Source organism: Bison bison, unplaced genomic scaffold, assembly GCF_000754665.1.
Source record: "Bison bison bison isolate TAMUID 2011002044 unplaced genomic scaffold, Bison_UMD1.0 scf7180017864487, whole genome shotgun sequence".
NCBI lineage: Eukaryota > Metazoa > Chordata > Mammalia > Artiodactyla > Bovidae > Bison > Bison bison.
In genome coordinates, this window is record NW_011495047.1 from 8,111,868 (window position 1) to 8,133,896 (window position 22,029).

A 22,029-nucleotide genomic window follows, 5' to 3' on the forward strand; every position below is an offset into this window, starting at 1 on the left:
TGAGGCACAGCCTGCCTGGGCTCCCTCCTCACGGCTTGCTGTCTGTGGGGCTGTCTCCCAGGGCGTTAGCGATCTCACTGAAGGAGGGCCGATCCTTGGGGCTGAGGGCCCAGCACCGCTGCATCAGCCGGTACAGCTTGGAAGGGCAGCCCTCAGGCTGCGGGAGTCTGGCCTTCCCAGCCTGCAAGTCTGCAGAAAGAAGGAAAGAAGAGTAGTCAAAATATTTAGCCACCTGTCCAATACTCGGTGGGCTTTCCAGGTGGCTCAAGGATCAAGAATCCAGCTGCCAATGTAGGGAGACACAGCTTTGATCCCTGGGTCAGGAAGATCCCCTGAAGTAGGAAATGGCAAACCGCTCCAGCATTCTTGCCTAGGAAAATTCCATGGACAGAGAAGCCTGGCAGGCTACAGTCCACGGGGTCCCAAAGAGTTGGAGTGACTGAGCATGCATGCTTGCCAACACTATGCGGAGCCTGCAGTTCCCAAAGGCAGCCACAAGAGGGAGACTCTCCGGGGCACTGGACAGTGCGGGTGAGAAAAAGATTCAAGCAGTTCTTGGCAAGTATCTTGCAACTGAAGCAAAGGGCCTTCCCTGGTGACAGTTCCCACTGGCGGGCGGGGGCAGGGTCCACGCTGCACAAGAAGCAGCCAGTGCACAGGGGCCTAAGTGGGGTCGATGGGCAGGCATAAGAGTGGCTAGAGTGACCACGACAGGGACAAGGGCTATTCACCAAGTGGTATGAGTGCGTGTCGGGAATCTCACAAGTGGAACGGCCACATCCATGTACCTGCGGACACCAGCCCTGAGGGGAGGCCGGCTGAACTGGCCCCAGCACCCCGAGTAAGCTCTCCACCGAGAGAACACGGTGAACTGGCCCCTGGAAATACAGCTGCCTACCTGCCAGCACCTCATCGTCTGCCTGCCCACCATGGGGCATCTCCCCGTGGGTGAACACCTCCCACATCAGCACGCCGAAAGCCCAGACGTCAGACTTGGTGGAGAAGTCACCCTCCAGGATGGCCTCGGGGGGCATCCAGCGCAGGGGCACCCAGGCCTGGCGGAAGTGGTAGTACTCACTGCGGGACAGGAGGACACAGAGGCAGTGGGGTGGGGAGAGGGGCACGGGCTGGGACCCCAGCCTCACCCCAAGGGTCTGGTCTCACACCCGGGCTGGAGCCCAGGTTTCCTGTTTCAAGGCATCCTGGGAAATTGGAAACATTTTTGTTTAGCAAGCAGTGGGGGCATACATACACCAGATGAAATCTAGAGGCATCCGTGTGGGGTCTGATGGTTAAAACATCCCCTTAAGAATCAGACTTTGCCAAAATATCAGTATTTTTTAAAAGCTTCTAGTCATACATACTTTGTTAGTTTAAGAGTGTGAAAAATGCATATGTTAAGTGGAAAGAAATTTTAAAGAACTTTGCTGGTGATAAACCAACCATGACTAAAGCAACAGCCAGATGAACCGTGGTGAGTCAGAGCTGGGATGACTCGGGGTGTTGGGGGGTTCCTGAAGGCACTATGTAAGCATGTATTCCAGAATGATCTCTGGCCGTGGGTGCTGAGCTTTAAGTCTTAGGCTTGCAAAGAATAATGACTGAATTCAGGAAGTAACAGAGGGACCCCTATGGATAGTTAAATTATATAGAAATTGCTATAAAGTTTGACTAGTTCTTCTTTTTAAAGATTTGTAATTTTTTATCACTAGAGAAAAGCGTAAGGTTAGGGAGCTGAGGTCGATGGGCTGGGGTGCCTGTGCACCCTTGGGAGAGGGTGGGAGGGGTCTGGGCCCCCTCCCCCAGGCCCTCCAGCTTTGGACTAGGCCCCTCCGCCGGCCCAGCTGTGTCTGCCTCCGCCCCTCGCCACCCCACCCATGCCCCCTACCTGTTGTACACGTCCTTGCTGAGCCCCAGGGCCGAAACCTTCACCTGTCTCTGGGCGCTGACCAGGCAGTTGCGGGCGGCTAGGTCTTTGTGCACAAAGCGGTTGTTGGACAGGTGCTCCATGCCCAGGGCCACCTGGGTGCACAGGCCCACCTGGAACGAGGAAGGGGCCCGTCAGAGCAGCCCAGGGCCGCGGGTTTCCGGAACTGCCCTTGACACAGCCCTTGGTGGGGTCTCAGGGCCGTTAACACGATGCTTAGGAAGCCCCAGAGCAGAGGCCCAATAGCCTGTTTCCTTCTCATAAAAGGACCTGCCTCCTGGGTCCTTGGAAGAACTGAATTTAATGAAATGAAGTGCTCCCCCCACGCACAGCAGGTGCTAGACTAAGTGAGTGGCAGACGGGGTGGGAAGAACACACGGTAACCAGCTGCTGAATGAAAAAAAAAACGTATAATATTAAAAAACAATCATATCTGTGTATAAAATTTGTGTATAAGTGAACGTAGATATACACACCCACATACATACACAGACTGGTTGCCTCTGAGAAGGGAGACGAAGGCCAGAGAGAGAAAGTAGGGAAACTCGGTTTCTATTTTTTGTTGCAAACTACATATAGAAAAGTTCACTAAATATATGTCTACTTTCATGAATAATTATAACGCCCACACTCAGTTAACAGACATCAAGTTAAAAAAAAAAACAAAACACAAAAATCAACAATGTTAGGCCCCCCCGAAAGCCCCCATTGACTCCTTCCCCATCATGAATTCTCCCCTTTTCTCAAGAGGTAATCACCATCGTTCTGGGATAATAATTTCTTGGCTGTTCTTTATAGTTTTACCACTTACGCATATGTTCCTCAACAGTGCAATTCAGTTTGGCCTGTTTGAGAACCAGATAAAGCTGGAAGCAACAAAAATGTGTATCTTTTTTGTACCTGGATTCTTTCACTTAACATTGGGAGAGTCACCCTTTTTTGGGATATCATTGTACTGAGTTGTTTTTCATCATAAATATATCGTAATTTATTTGTTTTTTTTTAAATGTCTATTTTTAAAATATCTATTTATTTGGCTGCATTGGGTCTTAGTTGCCGCATACAAACTCTTAACTACAGCATGTGGGATCTCGCTCCCTGGCCAGGGATCAAACCCTGGCCCCCTACATTAGCAGCTCAGAGTCTCAGCCACTGGAGCACCAGGGAAGTCCCCATAATTTATTCTTTGTAGGACCAGATGACATTTGTGTTTCCACTCCCACCCCACACAAATTTTGGCTATTGAGAACAGCGCTGCTCTGAAGGTTCTTATGAGTGTATACATGCATGAGTTTCTCTAAAATACCTCACATAGGGTCAGGGACTGTAAGCAGCTTCAGCATTAGAAAATAATGTAAAATTATCTTCCAAAGTGTAGAAACAAACAAAATGTAAGAGAGCTGGGGAGATTTTCGCTGCTACCTTTTTAAAATGTTTGAGCCGTGCCCATGTAGTATATATAATACATTACGTGCTGTGTTTAGCCACTTGGTTGTATCCAACTCTTTGGGACCCTTTGGACTGTAGCCTGCCAGGCTCCTCTGTCCATTCTAGACAAGAATACTAGAGTGGGTTGCCATTCTCCAGGGGATCTTCCCAATCTGGGGGATCGAACCCACATCTCCTGTGTCTCCTGCATCGCAGGCAAATTCTTTACCCACTGAGCCATTGGGGAAGCCCATAATATAGTACATTAAATGTAATTATAATTAAGATACATTAACATTTAAAACATACACATCAATGCATTGGATGCATATTAATTGAGCATCTACTGAATGCCATACAACTGAGTGCTGATGGAATACAACAGGGATGGCAAGACTGGGCTCCTGGTGAGAAGGCAGTCTAGGAGGTAAGAACGGTACCTGCAGGAGGGTGCCATCACCTAGTGGGAAGGTGAACCACACCAAACAAAGGCAAAGTCAGGGCGCTAGGGAGTGCTTGTAAAGGCCAACGGCCCCTTCACCTCTGCCACCTTATCTAAACCTTGGGAGGACACTGAGGGACACAGAACATGCAGCATTTCCCTGCGTATAAAAACAAGGCAAACGGAAATGCAGAGAGGTCCCTGTGGAAGGTCACTTACTGGCCAGCTGTGTGTCTCTTCCAGCACAGACACACTCAGGGCAGCTATAAGGGAGTAGCCACCCATCACACGTGTGATCACAAAAAGATGAGAAGAACATGGCCTGGGAATTCCCTGGCAGTCCAGAGGTTAGAATTCCACACTTCTACTGCAGCAGGGCATGGGTTCGATCCCTGGTAGGGGAACTAAGATCCTACACGCCGCGCAATCCAGCCAAAAGAAAAACAGAGAACGTGGCCAATGACCAGTGTCATCAGTGATCAAGAAAATACTAATTAAGACCCAACAAGGTATCATTTGCCATATATCTGATTGTAAAATGTCAAAAGTCAGCCTTCAACTTATCTCCAATGGTTCAGAAAAATGCATAAAAATCATAATATATATAGAGAAGAATAAAGCAAACTAGGCAAAATAAACAACTGAATCTGGATAAAGGGTCGATAGGCGTTCCTTGAACCTTATTATTATAGTCTTTTAAGTCTGAAATATCAAAATGAACTTTAATCAAACATACACACAGAGGCCAACAAACACATAAAAAATAATAAGAAACAAAAGCAGCCTGTGTGTGGACCAATGAGAGTATGTCACAGATTAACCAAGATTGTCTATTAACCAAGATTATACCAGGGCTTCTTGGGTGGCTCACTGGTAAAGAATCTGCCTGCAATACAGCAGGAGCAGCAGGAGACATGAGTTTGATCTCTGGGTCAGGAAGATGCCCTGAAGGAGGAAATGGCAACGCACTCCAGTATTCTTGCCTGGAAAATCCCATGGACAGAGGATTTTCTGTCCACCAGGCTAAGTGGACAGTCCATGGGGCTACAGTCCATGGGGTGAGCTATAGTCCATGAGGTCTCAGAAGAGTCAGACACGACTAAAGCGACTGAGTAGGCACACATACACAGCCATACCACCCTGGACACACCTGATATTGTCTGATTATGTTTAGTGTGATTCTTTGTCCCTGAAGTTCAAAAGGGAGCAAAAGTCAATGTGAGTGGTCAAGGGGCTGCTCCTGCCTTACCCCAGGGCAGGAAGGAGTCAGAGAGAGGGGGTCAGGGCACTTGCTGAGCCAGGCTGGCTGCTCCCCTGCCTGCCCCCTGTGAGGTGGGCTCCTCAGCTTTGCCCACAGTCCGGGCTGATGCCAAAGCCTGGCTCTTCCCTCAGCATTGCAGCTGGCCCTCCTGGGTCACCTCACCACGCAGGGGCCCCAGGAACGGCAATCTGCCATCAGTGAGGCAAGCGGTGGGCTGCTGCCTGTGGACGGGCCCCTCTGCATCCCAGGCTGACCCCGAGCAGCTTCACTGGCCTGGCTCCCAGGGTCACTTCGGGGCAGACAGAGGACCCGAGTCCGAACACACTGGCAGCAGGGTCACTCTAAAAGCAGACCTCGGTCTGCATGCTCTGGCCCATGAGATCCCTGCAGGCTTCGCTGCCCCCACGAGAGGTTTGCTAACTGTGGTCACAACCTATTAGTATGTCACAAAACCCACTTAGTGAATTTTCATCAGCATTTTTTGGGGGGAATTGAAAATATCAGAGAGCATCATACTCAGTAAGGGTCAGTATCATTCATGGAACCTTCTTCATATGTCTATGTTGCGTTGTGATGTAAAAAAAGCGCTTTTTTTTTTTTTTGCTACTGTGGGTCTCAGTCAAGAATAGTTTAAAAAAAAACAATAGGGACATCCCTCGTAGTGCAGTGGCTAAGACTCTGTGCTCCCAATGCAGGGGACTCAGGTCCGATCCCTGGTCAGGGAACTAGATCCCACATGCTGGAACAGAGAGTCCATGTGTCACGACTAGCAGCTAACAATCCCACACGCCACACCTGAAGATCACATGTGCTGCAGCCAGGACCCGGTCCAGTCAAATAAACAGACATTTTAACAAACAAACAAAAACGATCTATACCTCAACTGTCCAAAACAGTAGCTCCCAGCTACTTAAGTTAATAAAAGCTTCATAACATAAAAATTCAGTTCCTCAGTCTCTCTAGCCACATCCTAAGTGCTCAATAACCCCACAGGGCTGGGGCCTTCCGCACTGGATGGCACAGGTATGGAATGTTTCTACCACCGAGGGAAGTTCTATTAAGCAGTGCTGACCTGAACCACCACCAGCCTGGACACGCTAAAGATCCAATGTATCCACCGACACTGCACGTGCAGACAGGCTGAACTTGGGCCACAAGCAGGAAAGCTCATCTTCCTGGTGCATTTTCTTTATCAAAAGGGAAGCCACAGGACTTCACCGGTGGTCCAGTGGCTAGGACTCCACACTCCCAAGTCAGGGGGCCTGAGTTCAATCCCTGGTCAGGGAACTAGATCCCACATGCCATAACTAAGTTTGCAGGTCACAAGTAGAGATTCCACACGCTGTGTGCCACTACAACAGCAGGTGCAGACAAATGAAATAATAATAATTTTTGTTTAAGGTGAAGCCACAAAATCTCTGGAGAGCTTCCAAATGACTGTGCGGGCCAGTGAGGAGAGGTCAGGTCAATGGGTCCACCAGGATGACTGAGCCCTCCCTGGGTGCAGGGCCCGACAGTTTATCTCCAAGGAAAAGCAGAGACTGTGCTCCCCCAAGAGCTCCGGCTCCCAGGCTGTCATCCTCAGAAAGCTTCAAGTACCATTGATGGTAAAAAGGCCTCAGAAATGGACACTCCACTTCAGGCGCCAGAACCCCAGGGCACTGTCCAGTCTTGCCTGGTCGTCACTAAACAGCAGACAAAGGCTTTTGTCACGAGCTCTCAGCGGACTCGCCTTCCTCCTCAGCCGGCCCTCTCTGCTCTGGCTCACAGGCTCCTCAATCTGCTGCAAGTCATGGGAGCAGAAGAGAGAGGACTTGGCTCGGCGACTAACTTGCTACCTTTCCAGAGAGGCAGTGTTTCTGGAAATACTGGCTGAGCGAGGACAGTAAAAGAGAATCCTGTCAACCCCAGCCAATTAAGTGTTTTCCTATTGCTGGGCGAGCCGCCATCGGATGGCCACGGGATTAATCTTCAAACACTGTTACAAAGACTTGTACTTTGGTAACCCACCCTTCCTTCCAACTTTTATACCCTGGGGGCTCGCCTGAGTTCTGGCCAAGCCCCTGTGACACTTCCTGGGTCTTCTCAGACAGCCGGCGCTTCCCGTCCAGCTTCTGACTGCTTAAAGCAAAAGTGGGTCCAGCAGGTGTACTAGACTGCTCCTGCCCGTCATTAGTCTGCAGGTGATCCACGAGGAAGTCACAGGTTACAGGGCTCAGATTTCAAAACCCCCTTCACCTTATCAACCACACCAACACACATCACCTACAACCATGCCAATACCTAGGGCCCTCATATGTTCTTTTTAAACATATTTTATGTATTTATTTAGGGTCTCAGTTGCAGTATGTGGGAAATTTAGTTGCGGCATATGAACTCTTAGCTTGGTTTCAGTATGGGGGATCTAGCTCCCTGACCAGGGATCAAACCTGGGCCCCCCGCACTGGGAGTGCAGAGTCTTAGCCATTGGACCACCAGGGACATTCCCGTACATCTTTGATCTCCTCTATTTCGGACCAGGAATCCTCCTGGGACTCCCACCAGCTCACGCATACCAAGCACGGCACTCTCATTCCAGCTCTAGCTGACCAAGGAGCAGCCTGCCTACCACTCTGTCTCCCTTTAAAATCTGATCGTGTTCTCCTTCCGTCCTCTCAGAAAGGACCCTAGAAACATAAAGTGGCAAAGCGGCTCACTACATTATTGGCACAAGAAACCATCTAACAAGGTTTAATGTGTCTTTCTTAAGGATTTTCATTTTCACGGAATCCCCCAAAGGAAGTTCTTCAAACTACCAGTCAAAACCCATGAGAACTTCCCTGCTAGTGCTGGGCTGTGCTTAGTCGCTCAGTTGTGTTTGACTTTTTGCGACTCCACGGACTGTAGTCCCTGCCAGTCTCCTCTGTCCACGGGGATTCTCCAGGCAAGAATACTCGAGTGGGTTGCCATGCCCTCCTCCATGGGATCTTTCCAACCCAGGGATCAAACCCAGGTCTTCCGCATTGCAGGTGGATTGTTTACCATCAGACAGTAAAGCCACCAGAGAAGCCCATGAATACTGGAGTGGGTAGCCTATCCCTTCTCCAGGGGATCTTCCCAACCCAGGAATTGAACTGGGGTCTCCTGCATTGTAGGAGGATTCTTTACCAGCTGAGCTACCTGGGAAGCCCTGCTAGGGCAGTGGATAGGAATCTGTTTGCCAATGCAGAGGACCCAGGTTCGATCCCTGCTCTGGGAAGATTCCACATGCGGTGAAGCAACTAAGCCTATGCACCACAACTATTGAGCCCTGGTGTCACAATTACTGAAGCCTACACACCCTAGAGTCAGCAAGTCTCAACTTCTGAGCTCGCATGCTACAACCACTGAAACTGAAGAGCCCAGAGCCTGTGTTCGAGGACAAGAGAAGCCACCACAAGAAGCAACCCGTGCACCGCAACTAGAGAGCGGTCCCCACTCTCTGCAACTAAAGCAAGCCCATGTGTAGCAACAAAGACCCAGCTTGGCCAAAAATAAATAATTTCTTTAAAAAAAGACCCATATAGTTCTCAAGACCAATTTAGTGGATTAAAAATAAATATAGGATAAGAAATATTAAGAGCATCAAATACAGTGTTGTGAAAGCTTCATTTTAGCTTTAAGTGTGTACGTGTGTGTGTTGGGGCATGTGCTGGGCCATGATACAAAATGCATTTCTTATAGGAGTCTCTAAGCAAAACCATTTCAAGCCACTGTCCTATCCCAGGGCTCCTTAAACCTTAATTAGCTTAAGGATCAGCTGGAGAGCTTATTTGAAAACTTTCGGTCTTCAGATCCCACTCGCAAAGATTCTGCCGTATGTGTGAGGTATGGTCCAGAAATTTACAGTGTCTCGTCCTTCGCCCACCATCCAATGCAGAATACTGTCCTCGGAGAGTGTGGAAACCAACTTATTGAAGTTTCCCCATCAAGTTCAAGATGCTCGGGCAACAAAGTGTGCAAGAGATCTTCAGCAAAGGTGGTGATGATTTCAGCCAGAGTCCCTCGGGTCACGTGAAGGAAATAACTGACTTCCTGTCCCTTGCCTCCGCCCCTGTCCCAGCCACAACAACATACCTAGGCTCCTCTTCACCCACCATTCACCTACTTCTTATCCTGAAGACTTGAATTTGAATGGCTTTCTTTGTTCAGATTGTCTGTCCACCTAAAGGACACGGACACCTTCAAGGTCTCTTACATCTCTTATGACGTTCTTTACGTCTCTTGCTGACTTTTCGTATCTTATCTGAAGTCTGTAAAGCATGTGCTGCACTCATTTACCCAAGCTCTCCCCCCAGATCCTTAGTGCCCAAGGACACCCCACAGTCTCAATTTTGGATTCCCAAGGGCCCTGGGCACCGTGACTGGCCCAATGACAATTCATTGGTTCCCTGCGTGCTCTCGTTTGTGAGCTCTGGGGTCCTGACATCCCACCCAGCTGGCGAGAGCTATCCTGTCCTGTGGTATCCCATCTCCAGCCACTGCAAACTGTCCTGTGGCTTCTCAGAGATGGAGGCAGGAGCACCACGCCAGGAGGCCAGCCCACTGGCCTTGTCTGGGCCTCAGCGAATTCACCTGTGATGGGAAGAGGTCAGCCTGAAGGTCACAGAGCTGCTCCTGCAGAGAGATCGAGGGCAGCCAGGGTTCCCCCCACCCTCCTGCCTGATCACCCAGCCACACCTTGCCGTGACCCGGGTCAGCCTCCAGGCTGGGAACAGTCACCCGGAAAGGAGGCCCAGCAGTCTGCCTCCTGCGCTGAGCTTTGCTTGCTTATGTGGTGACATCATTGTCACCGTGGACACAGAGCACCCGGCCACATGGAAGCGGGGAGCGGGTACGGGAGGGGAGGAGGCGGCAGGCAGGGAGAACTGGGCACGGAAGGCAAGGTCTGAGGCGGGCAGGGCGTTGTAGGAAGCGTTCCCTTCTTCACTGTTTCAGCCCAGGCCTGTGTCTCCACAGGGCCCCAGCCAGGGCTCTATGCCAGAGGCAGGAGCAGAACCGGAAGGAAAGGCTGGGCAGCCCACAGCCCGAGTGAGAGCAAAAGCGTGAAAACCACAGGCGGTGAAACCCTGGCAGCCCGCCCACACCCCTGGGGGATGAGGGAACACGCTCAGAGCTGCGCCCAGCCCCGCCGGCTCTGAGACGCCCGGGCTGCCAGTTGCCCCTTCAGCTCAGCGCCCTCCGCAGCCGTCGAGCTCCAACAGCCCGGGCCAAGGGCAGTGCTTCTCCACAAAGGCAGTGGGGCCACACAGGGTGGCTCATAGGCTGCAACGGGTCACTTAGCCCGTCTCAGCCTCTTTACCCATCGCAGGGAAGTGACGCCATCCCAGAGGATCACGGTGCTCCCCGAGTGCTCACCCCGGGGCCTGGCCCGCGGGCAGCGCTCGACCAGGGCACCTGCTAAGGGACCGCCCGGCTCCCGACCCCCCACCCCCCACCATCCTCACCTTCTGCTTTGTGCTGAGGGGCTGCGACTTCAGCTTCTCATCCTTGCTCTTGGAAATCCTCAGGAACTGTTTAAGGTCTCCCTGAAGAAAAACCCAGCATCTCTGTCAGGTCACAGCCCAGCCGGTGTTCCCCCCTGCCAAACCCAACCCCAGCGAGTGCTCACAGGGCGCCTGCCCCGGGGGGGAGGGGGCGAGGACCCCTGACCTGAATGCCCGCCCCTCAGCCCAGACCCCTTCCCATGGGGAGAGTCCAGTGGCAACTAAAACTTATAGGAAGCGTCTCCTAGAACAGCGGTCCCCAGGCGTTCTGGCACTAGGGACCAGTTTCCTGGAAGACAAGTTTTTCCACAGACTGGGAGGGGATGGTTTCAGACTGATTCAAGCGCATTACATTTATCAGGCACACTTTATTTCTACCACAATTACATCAGCTCCACCTCAGATCATCAGGCATCAGATTCCAGAGGTTGGGGACCACTGTCCTAGAAGCTCCTGGTCAGAAAGGGAGGGGGACAGTCATCGCTGCCCTCGGGGGAGCCCTCAGACGGGCAGGAGAGGAAGCCCCTGCCCCGAGAACGCCAAGAGGAAAACACGGCCCCCGACCCTCGGTCTTCACAGACCCCAGACAGGAAAGCCTCGTCCTCTAGACCGAACTCAGACGGGGCCCTAGCGGCAGAAACATGTGCAAAGTGCTCGTAAGCCCTCGTTCATGGAAAGATGAGGGTCACTCCTCGCCCTTCCTGCACCTGAGCTGCAGAGTCTGCCACGCAGCCGTTTTTGAGGACCAAGGGGACTAGGCCCAGTGAGCCCGGGACTGCAGAGTGAGGGGCGGGGCCGGGCAGCACCAGTGGGGAGAGAGAGAGGGCCGGTGGCTAAGCGAACGCTGTCCCTCCCTCCAGTGGCACGGGCTGCAGGGAAAGAAGGAAAGCCGGGTCCTTATTATGTTTATGCTCAAGGGCTGACAGGCCCTGGGAAGTGAAAAATGACAAACCAAAGAAAACCAGAATCAGGGAAAAGGGCCTGGAAGGCGTCCCTGCTGTTGGGCTGAGAAAGAAGCTGGAAGGAAACTGGGACCAAACCCCAGACAGGGGCCAGCAGATGGGAAAGGGGCTGGGGGTAAGGAAAGGCGGGGTTGGAACGGGGGACAGGGGGCTGACATCTCATAGTGGGGTGGCGACGCAGGCTCCAGCGGTGCCCCCGCCCCAGCCCCCAGGGCGCCCCCGGCTGCCTACCAGGTCCACATACTCCAGCACCATGTAGTGTGGCTCCGCCTCGCGGCACAGCCCCAGCAGCCGCACCACATTGGCATGGTTCAGCTTCCCAAACATTTCGAACTCCCTCCGGAAGTCCAGCTGCTGCTGCTCGTCCCGGCTCTGCAGACTCTTCACGAGCACCAGGGTCTCAGGCGATCCTTCTTCCAAGCCCTGTGCCTTCGCCAGGAACACCTCCCCAAACTCGCTCTTGCCTGCGGGCATAGGACTGAGTCAGCCAGCCGAGGATGCCCTGACTTGGGAGGCACCTGGCCGGGGTCACACGCGGGGGCGTCTCTCTGCTCCCGCCCAGCTAGACCGGGCAGTGGCCCCGGCTCTGTGTGTAACTCCGAGTGAACCCCTTCCCCTTCTGCCCTGGGATTGGCAGTCTCTAACAGTGAAATAAAGGGGTCAGATTAACAGTACTTTCTAGAAGGTGGTCTGTATGAGAATTTTAGGTGATTCACTGTTAACACGTCTTACTTCTATACTTTAAGCTATACTCATAAAACACAGATCCGTAACTTCCCACAGTTTTTCCTACAACTAAGCTTGTTGTTTTTGTTCGGTCACTCAGTCGTGTCTGACTCTTTGCGACCTCATGGACTGCAGTACACCAGGCTTCCCTGTCCTTCACTATCTCCTGGAGTTTGCTCAGACTCATGTCCATCGAGTTGACAGAGCTCAGTTTTTTTTTAAAGGTGAGAGAAAGTCAATCTAAAGAAAACATCAAGTGACTAATACACAGGAATGACAAAAATCTCGGGGGTGGGATGTGGACAACGGGCACATGGGGGACGCACTGGACCCGGCCGCCCCGATGCTCCCTCCATTTCCGAGGTTCTGGGCTTCAGGGGCTCCAGAGACACCAGCCCCTGGTGCAGCTGCAGACAGACCTGGAGCCTGTAGTTAAATAGGGGGGTTGATGGAGGCCATGGCAACACACCCAGCGTGGTGATGGGCTGCAGGCTGGCCCGCGGGAAGTGCATCTTGTCGCTCGTGCTGTGGCGCTTGCTGGTGGCGGCGGAACCAGAGCCCAAGCTGGTCAAGGCCACCTCCTCCTGGATCTCGGCCGAGGGCTGTCCGTTCTGCAGAGGCCCGCCTGGGAAGAGGGGGAAAGGGGGAGTGAGGATGAGACTGGCCACCATGGGGACTGCAATTCTTTCTCACAGTCTCCCACTCCCAACAAATGGATCTAATATTAGTGATCTACACAATGTCCACACACAATCCGGTCAATGAATTGAAGGGGCTGGGGCGAGGGAGCCCAGCACCCCTTAGGGTCTGACCACTTATTGACATAGCCAATTACAACCTTTGAAAAGAGACGGCACAAGTCGCAGCTGAGTCACTGGTCCCTAGACAGCCTGGTGACATAAGGGTTTTTGCTTTCATAGGGTCTCCTAGGTGCAAAGCTGTAAACAGGCACAAAGGCTGTAAAAATCACAACAAGGGAAACTCCAGTCCTGCTCCTGAACCCCTAAAGTGAGAGGGGAGACCCAGCCGTGTCCACAGGGGGCTCCTGGTGGAGGAGAGGAAGGGCAGGAGGAGGGAAACAGGCAGACAGAGCCCACCATCCCACCTGGGGAAACTCAAAGACTAGCAGAGGGAGAGACAAGATGTGCAAGGAAACACTAAAACATATGAGCCAGGCTGCTCAGAAGCGGAGGCCCTGGGAATCAGCCAGCTCCAGGGGGCGGGTGGAGGGGTGGGGGCTGGAAGTGAAAGTTGCTCAGTCGTGTCCGACTCTTGGTGGCCCCACAGACTATACAGTCCATGGAATTCTCCAGGCCAGAATACTGGAGTGGGTAGCCGTTCCCTTCTCCAGGGGATCTTCCCAACCCAGGTATCGAACCCAGGTCTCCCTCATTACAGGCAGATTCTTTACCAGCTGAGCCACCAGGGAAGCCCAAGAGTATTGGAGCAGGTAGCCCATCCCTTCTCCAGGGGATCTTCCTGACCCAGAAATCAAACTGGGGCCTCCTGCATTGCAGGTGGATTCTTCACCAGCTGAGCTACCAGAGAAGCCCTATACTGAAATTATGCCTGTGGTTTAGAACTGCAGGGAAAAGGCAGGGAAACACAGGAGGCTAGCCTGAGAATCCAATGAGGAAGACTTGAGCCAGGCTGCTCAGAAGCCGAGGCCCTGGGAATCAGCCAACATGGGGGCGGGGGGTGAGCGGAGGAAGGGGGTGGGTGCGGCTCGGCTTTGGCTCCAACTGCTGCACTTTCCTCCACGGCCACGGGAGGGCGCTCAGCACCTGTGCGCGACACCGCCTCCCTCTTCCAGGGCCCCTCACCGTTGAGGCACTCCATCTCCGGCTCCTCGCCCTCCGGCTGCTTCTGAAGCCGCTTGGCCTTGCAGCGCTTCTTGCAGTAGAACATGAGGCCCAGCACGGCGATGATGTAGGCCACAGCGGCGCCCACCGACAGCCCGATGGTCTGGATCATCTTGTAGGGGGGAGGGCTGCCTGGGCCCTCTGATTCCTCCAGCACCGGCTTGTCTGAGAGACACACAGACAGGTGTGGGCAGGGGCGACTAGGGCAAATGCAGCCCTACTGCTCTGCCGGCTCTAACCACCCCACAGATTCAACAGCCTCCCAGACTACTTGATGCTCTGACCAAGCCGGAGCAACCTGGGAGGGTCACCCCCATCACTGGCTTCAACAAGGGCCAGTTCCTGGGGGCCCATTGAGGCCGGAGGGAGCTCTGCAGGATGTGAGTGATTTCCAGGCTGTTTCTGCACCCAGACACAAGCCTGGGACACACATCAGAAGCACACCACAGTCGGCCCCATCACAAACCCATGTCATTGTTAACAAGCATCCTTAGTGACTTGAAATCTTGAGTCAGGCCCTACAGAGCTGCACGTGGGAACTTCTGATTTATAACTCCAGCCATCGCCCAGCACAGAGCAGGTTCAAGAAACACTTTTGCAGAAGGATCTTCTAGTCTACAGGCTTTCAGTGGCCTTGGGTCCCATGGAGAAAGAGGTGCCAGGTGGGAGAAAGGCCCAAGGGGGGAGGCCGTCCAGGATCCCCCAGTTGGCACACACCCAGTGGCTTCAACCAAGAGGCCACCACTTCACTTTACCCATTTAAAGTTCCATGGAAAACCCTGTCTAAAAACCAGTTTTGGGACTTCCCGGCTGGTTCAGGGGCTAAGACTCTGTACTCTCAAATGCAGGAGGCCCAGGTTCCCATTCCTGGTCATAGAACTCGGTCCCGCATGCTGCAACTAAGACTTGGAACAGCCAGATAAAGTAAATTACACATTAAAAATACATAAATATTTAGAAAACCAGTTCTGCTGCTGAACCAAAAAAGTTTGAAAGCCTCTTGCTCAAACCACTGTCATCTTAACAGAGAAAAAAAAGAGGAAATACCACCTGGAGGAGCACAGAGCTGGGGATCAGGAGAGGTCAGGCCCAAATCCCCAGTCCCAGGCCCTACTCAGGGCCTTACACCTTTCACCGTCTGGGTCGCCAGGGCAAAGGAACCACATGCTGCCGCATCCTCTCGCCACCCACCCAGGACCATGAGGACAGACCTGGGAGGAAGCATCTCAGGACAAAAGCACCCCCCACCGCCACAGGCTCACACAGCCCGGCTGTGGAAAGTGTCAACAACAGCCCAGGTCAGGGCAAGGAACCTGAGACTGCCTTGTGGTGGCCCCGAGGAGGGGACCCAGATTCCCCGCCACCATTGCAAAACATGGCTTCAGTGCCTTTTGTGTACAGGGCTGATGAGAACAAGGATGAGAAAGAAGTCGGGCACCCACTTCCCGTGCAGGACAGCCCCGAGGGCCCCATACCCACGACGTAGAGGGGGGCCTCCGTGTGCTTGATGTTGCAGCTGTTGCCCGCGATGCAGGTGTAGCGGCCCGAGTCCTCAGGGGCCACGTCGTGGATCACCAGGGAGCCGTTCTGGAAGATGTGCATCCTGCCGGGAGAGAAGCCCCAGCGTTGCCCACCTGGCTGGCCCCGGGAGCCTGAGCTGCAGGGCAGGCGGCGGGGTGGGGAGGCGGAGACGGCCTACCTGGGTCCGAGCTTGGTGGGGTCCAGGATGCGATCCTTGCCCTTCCACTGAATGAGCGGCTTGGGGTCCCCCTGGGCCTCACACCGCAGCAGGGCCGTGTGGCCCTGGTATACGGTCGTGCGCTCCGGCTCCACCTTGAAGGTGATGAACACTGGATGGGAAGAGCCCGGCAAGGGGCAGGGAGCAGTGAGCAATGGGGCTGGCGGGGTGTGGGCCGCGGCCCCGGCCCCACGCCCGGCACGGTCGCACCTGCCACGGTGAGCTGGACGTGGGCTCGGATCTGGCCCTGCAGCCCGTTGGAGGCAATGCAGGTGTAGTTGCCAGCGTCGTCACGGGTCACCCGCGAGAAGTGCAAGGTCCCGGCGTTGTCTGTCACCCACTCTGGGAGGCTGCTCCCATCTGCAGGGGAAATGCGGGGGAATGATGGGCTGGACCAGAGTCCCATCACGGTCGGCAATGCCTTCAGTCACTCACCTGCACTCAAAAACATGCCATTGCTCCAGCCTACCCACAGACAAGGTCCAAACTCCTGAACCAGGGGTCGGGAGTCCCTGTTACTCACTTTTTCTAATTTTCCAGCCTCACCTCCTTCTACTGCCCTGTAGAAGTGCCCTTCCACTTCCACCAAGTGGCTGGGCATGGAATTTGCCCTGTTCTCACCATCACTGCCTGTCACTGCCTACTCCTAGCACCGAGCCCTGCTCTTTGCCACTGTCCTGCCCATTCTGAGCCTCAGCCCCCACAGAACGCTCCCCCAGACACCTGAGCAGAGAGGGCCCACTTGCTTCTCAGAATTGACAACCTCACTCTCTTAATGGGAACGTAAAAGCCCTTTAAAAAACTATTTGGCCATTCACATCAAGGGTTGTAAAAATGTGCCTACCCTTTTATACATAATTATTCCATTTCTGGGAATCTTTCCCAAAGGAAATAAACCCAAATCCAGAAAAAAAACTTCGCAGTAAAGATGTTTACTGCGGCAATAAAAAAAAGACAGAGAGTGAGAGAAACAGCGAGAAGTAGAGAAAGGAAGCAAGGATGGCTAACAACGCAAATGTCAGACATTTAGGGAATATTTAAGTAAATTACAGTGAACCCAACTATTGGAATATTATTGTAACCATCAAAACCAATGGTCCAATGTTTATGTATAAAAACATGGGGAAATGCTTGATGATGTTAAGCTAAAAAAAGATAAAATTACATACAGTTATCTGCATCGTCCATTTCTACAGTAAGCATGACTTACTCATGGAAGTATAGTAAGTGCAAATTAGATGTACAATAAAACTGCTATGTAAAAACAAAAAGATGTACATAGAAAATGGTACACACCCAGAGATGACTGATGGTGGGATTATGCATTATTGTCTCCCAAAGTTTTCTAAAGGATTACTTTTATGTTGGAAAGGATGACTATTTAGAAAAGGGAGGACTTCACGGCCCTGTCTGGACCAATCCAATCACTTGGTGCCTTGAATCATCCTATACGTCGTCTAACGCTGTAACCTGACCTCATTTACGTCTGGCTTCCTTCTTCTAACTGGAGTATAAATCGGCCCCTACATTCCTTGTCTGTCCTACAGTACCAGGCACTCAGCTGGTCCTGAGACAGGCACATGTCTGACCAGTGGACTGCCTGTTCCACCCCCCCACCAAATGCCCACAGGGTACCCACCTGCCCGGACCCACTTAATAGTGGGCTTCTCTCGGCCCGTGGCTGAGCAGGGCACTGTGGCCTCCTTGTCAAACTCCATGCACTGCTGTGGCCGGGGTGGTGGTGTGAACTTGAGCTTTTCTGTTTCAGGAGAGGGAAAGGGAGGGCTTGAGGCGGCAGGCCTGAAGATCCTGGGCCCTGCGGCTCCCTCCCCAGTCCTCTCCTGCCCGTTGGGGCCAGGCGCCAGCTCACCCAGCACTTGGACGCGGGCCTGGGCCTCGATGGTGCCGGCGGGCGTACTGCTCACGCAGCGGTACCACGTTCCGTCGTACACCTCCACGCTGTTGATGCGCAGGGTCCCGTTCTTAAAGACCTCGAACCGCGAATCCTGCAGCACAGGAGACGAGCCCATGAGTGGGTCTCCACCTGCCCCCCACCAGCCTCTCTCTGGTACTGCCTCCGGGGAAAGCGCACTGGGCAGATGAGCACAGAGGACCCCATGGCCCCCCAGCAGCAACCCTCGTCCTCACCTCGGAGATGAGCATCTGGTTTCTGTACCAGACGACTGTGGGTTTGGGTGTGGCCTGAGTCAGGCAATGCAAATAGCCCGGCTTGCCCTCCTCCAGCTGGCTGTCCTGGGGCTTCTCCAGCCATGTGGGCACCGCTTAGAGGGACAAGGAGGAAACAGAAGGTTGATCAACACGTCCCCAAAACCCATGGATCCAATCCTAGGAAATTCTAATTACCCACCTCCCTCAGGCCCTGAGTTTAGAAACCCTGTCTGCTCCAGTGATAACTGCGTGACCCCTTAGTGAAGGCCCAGGTACCAGAACCTTCCTAACATTATCTTAGTTCAGAGCCACAATAAACCCCTGAAGTATGCATTTCTATATCCATTTTACAGATAAGACAGTGGTTCAAAGAAATATGATTTCTAATGCACGATAGAGGATTGAAAACTCTGGTCTGCATGACTCCAGAATCCTTGCTTTCTTATACCAGAACCCTCCAAGGCTCTGTCCTCGAATTTCTGTTGTTTTGGCTAAATACTTCCTGGAACAATGGCCAGTTCATGGCCTTCAATACTATCCAAGTAGATGAGTCCCAACCTAGAGCCTGGCTCCTGACCTCCCCCATGACCTTCACACCTGCAAATCCTATTGGCATCTCCAGCTGGATATCTAACAGGCACTTCAGGCTTTTACATGTGCAAAAGAGAATGCTTGATTTCTCCCCAAACCTGCTCGTCATAGTTTCCTCTCAGTAAACAGCACCGCTATCCAGCCAATTGCATAGGCCAAACACTTAGCTGACTTCTCTCTCTACTGCTTTCCCTACCACCCCACCCAATCACATTCATTCTACACAAACCCCATCTACCTCAGCTCTAAAATGTATCCCAGGACTTCCCTGGTGGTCCAGTGGCTAAGACTCTGTGCTCCCAATGCAGGGGGCCCAAGGTCAATCCCTGATGAGGGAACTAGATCCTACATGCCACAACAAAGCCTGAATATCTAGCGTGTCACAACTACCAGCCGGTACAGCCAAATAAATAAATATTTTAAGAAATAAAATGTAGGTCCTAAAAGAAGAAAAAAAAAAAAAGAAATAAAATGTATCTGAACGTCAGCATCTCTTGCCTCCACCACTAGCACCTCTGTTCAAGTCCCTTCAACATCTCCAAGATAATTACGGTCCTCTATTAACTGCTTTCCTGTTCAGAGTCTTGTCCCTAACAATCTAGTCTTCTTGGAACAGCCAGAATAATCTTTTGAAAATGCTGCACTCAGGCTCAGTTCCCGGAAGGACTTCTCATCCTCTGACTTGGTGGGGCAGACTGTGTGCAAAGATGCCTGTAAACAGTCCTCCCGTCCCTTGCATCTCTTTATAATGTGATGTCGCAGGTTTCAAAGTGGAATCTGGCTGAGATTCTAGATTTCCCAGCTCCCAGGATTGCTCCGTGGCACAACGCTATGCCTTCTCCAGATCGCAGTTGTGACACGCTAGGTAGTCAGTTCTTTGTAGAAATTTGCTGAGTTTAACAACAGATAAAGCAATCACTACCTATAACTTTGTCCATATCACCTTTCCAATAAGGAAAAAAAAGTCTTTTTTATCTACTTCACTGATCTTTCCGACCATTCTGTAGGAGAGGTAATGCGTTATCAGCTCTATTTTAATAGATGAGGAAACTGAGCCCTAGCAAAGCAGGTAACTCTCTATCACGGTCACCCTGTGCACTGGAGACAGTGTGTGACCCGGGTCTCTAGAGCCCTGTCTGCTGCAGCCAGAGGACCACTTTCAGGGAGGGCTGTCACCCCAACCTCTGTGTCTGGCTCACCACCCTCTACTCCAATATCTCTGTCCAGCAGAGAAATGGTTCCCAGGCCAGCAGGGCTCAGAGCTGAGGGGGGACCTCAGGAGAGCTCCAGGGGTGACTCTGAGCATCATCACAGCCAGAGCCCAAGACTCCCTGGGACCTGGGCTCCTCCCGTCCTCGCCCTTCAGGGCACAGGTGCTTACTGGCCACCGTGATGTTGACGTCCTGTCGCCGCTGACCAGCCAAGTTGGCCGCATGGCAGGTGTAGACACCAGCATCGCTCTCAGCAGTGTTGGCAAACACCAGCTCGTGGCCCTGCTGGTAGACCCTGCCGTGGGCGGGCAGCCGGGCTCCTGCATGCTCCCACCACACACTGGGCTCCGGCAGACCCTGGGGGGGCGGGCAGGCCACACGCTCCTCGCTGCCGGCCGTGAACACCCGTGGCTCGAATGGTGGCATGTCTTCGATCTCTGTAGGGACGGGAGCAGACAGCCGGTTTACCATGGGATCCAGGACACCTGATGTTCTCCGTAGCCCGCTTCCCCGCTCCCAGCACAAGCCATCCCCGGGACCCCTAGCACCTCCTCTTCCGACCCCAGGCATCTTCTTCCTCCCTCTGCCCTCCAAGCTGCTCTGAGTAGGAAACAGGAAGCCAAACCTCTACATGGGCAACAACACTGAAGGCAGCCCCTACCTCGGCATCCCAGACCCTCAGACTCACCTGCCAGGTGGAGTGTGGCCTCCAGGACGACGGGAGGGCCCCTCTGGCCCTGGCCTATGCAGCGGTAGACCCCTGCGTTGCGCGGCCGGACCTGGGTCAGCTGCAGGGACCCGTTGGCAAACACTGTGGCTCTGCGGAGGTGCGGGGGGCTGCGGAGGGGAGAGACTGATGTTGGCAAGGAGTGGCCCAGGGGCCTCGCTCCAGAAGGGAGCTGATGGAACCCCGACCTGTGCAGGCCAGGTATGCAGGAAAGAATCGGCCAGGAACAGGGCAGAGAGAAGGAAGCCGGCACGCCGTGCTGGTGCGTGCATGTGTGTGCATGTGCGTGCATGCATTTGTTCATGTGTGTGGGAGTGTGTATTTTAACTACAAGAGACACGGCTTTGGGGCAGCCAGGCCAGCAGCAGTGAGTGGGAGGAATCAAGGAGTTGACGTGCCTGTGGAGACGGGGGGCCACCTTTCCAGGGAGCCGAGATAAGCCTGCTGGTAGAGCAGAAGCTCCAGCATCAGAAGCCCCGCAGCTGTACCAGACAGACCACAGGTGACGTCCTCAGGGCTGCAGCCGAGTGGGATCCCCGCCCCCAGCCTGGGGAGCCACACCTCCAAGGACCACAGCCACACCTGGCACCACCAAGGTGCTCTCTGCTCTCTAGGGCCTGGATGAGGACAGAAGTGTCCCTGTGGGCCTGATACCTCCCAGCAATTTCTGGAAGTTTGCTTCTTCCAAAAAGTGTGTGTGTGTGTGTGTGTGAGGTGTCTTTACCATCTGGGACCTTCTTGTCCACAATGTGATCACCCAGGTTTCCCGTGTCCCTCCACCCCTGAGTCGCTGACCCCCATCCCAGAAGACCCTATGGGCAGAAGTGGGGGAGGAACGAGTCACCGCAGGCTCACACAGTGTATCTGCGGGAAGTGGGAAAAGATGCCCTTCCTGGAGCTGTGTCCCTTTGTTGGGTTCACTTTGTAACAGGAAGACATTCTACTGCCATCTGCTGGAAAGCTGAGGTAATTCCACGCATAGAGCTAGGATACCTGTGGTAAGAACCTCACTCCCTTTAAGAGGGTCTTTAAGATCCTTTAAAGAACAACCTATAAAGAATCCACCTGCCAGTGCAGGATACATAAGAGATGCAGGTTCAAACCCTGGGTTGGGAAGATCCCCTGGAGGAGAGTTCGGCAACCCACTCCAATATTTTTGCCTGGAAAATTCCATAGACAGAGGAGCCTGGCGGGCTACAGTCCATAGTGTTGCAAAGAGTCGGACACGACTGAAATGACTGAGCATGTGTGCACACACAACTTTTAACGCCTTACCGGCTGCGGTTAGTGATGGCGGTCTCATCCTCAAAGACCCACTGCAGGCTCGGGGGCGGCTGGGCTGAGAACTGACAGTGGAACATGGCCTCCTCATTCCTTGCCACTACCACATCCTGGGGTGCCAGGACCACCCTGGCAAAGCTCTCATCTGGGGTGGGGGAGGCACAGACACGTGAGCGGGCGAGGCGGGCAGACCCCTCCCC

At 53.2% G+C, this 22,029-nt stretch overlaps 1 protein-coding gene across 1 annotated transcript in view; it reads right to left on the bottom strand.

Moving 5' to 3' along the window:
* PTK7 (protein tyrosine kinase 7 (inactive)) overlaps window positions 1–22,029 on the bottom strand; it is a 33,861-nt gene that overhangs the window by 927 nt on the left and 10,905 nt on the right. Inside the window, exons 5-20 of the mRNA XM_010863139.1 lie at window positions 21,824–22,022; window positions 20,510–20,658; window positions 19,992–20,258; window positions 17,999–18,132; window positions 17,721–17,856; window positions 17,490–17,609; window positions 16,061–16,210; window positions 15,812–15,962; window positions 15,588–15,715; window positions 14,074–14,277; window positions 12,720–12,875; window positions 11,756–11,988; window positions 10,524–10,604; window positions 1,889–2,040; window positions 899–1,077; window positions 10–189 (exon numbers count right to left, since the gene is read on the bottom strand). Of these exons, the coding sequence (XP_010861441.1) occupies window positions 29–189; window positions 899–1,077; window positions 1,889–2,040; window positions 10,524–10,604; window positions 11,756–11,988; window positions 12,720–12,875; window positions 14,074–14,277; window positions 15,588–15,715; window positions 15,812–15,962; window positions 16,061–16,210; window positions 17,490–17,609; window positions 17,721–17,856; window positions 17,999–18,132; window positions 19,992–20,258; window positions 20,510–20,658; window positions 21,824–22,022 (2,600 nt within the window). The 3' untranslated portion in view covers window positions 10–28. The remainder of the gene's footprint in view (window positions 1–9; window positions 190–898; window positions 1,078–1,888; window positions 2,041–10,523; window positions 10,605–11,755; window positions 11,989–12,719; window positions 12,876–14,073; window positions 14,278–15,587; window positions 15,716–15,811; window positions 15,963–16,060; window positions 16,211–17,489; window positions 17,610–17,720; window positions 17,857–17,998; window positions 18,133–19,991; window positions 20,259–20,509; window positions 20,659–21,823; window positions 22,023–22,029) is intronic.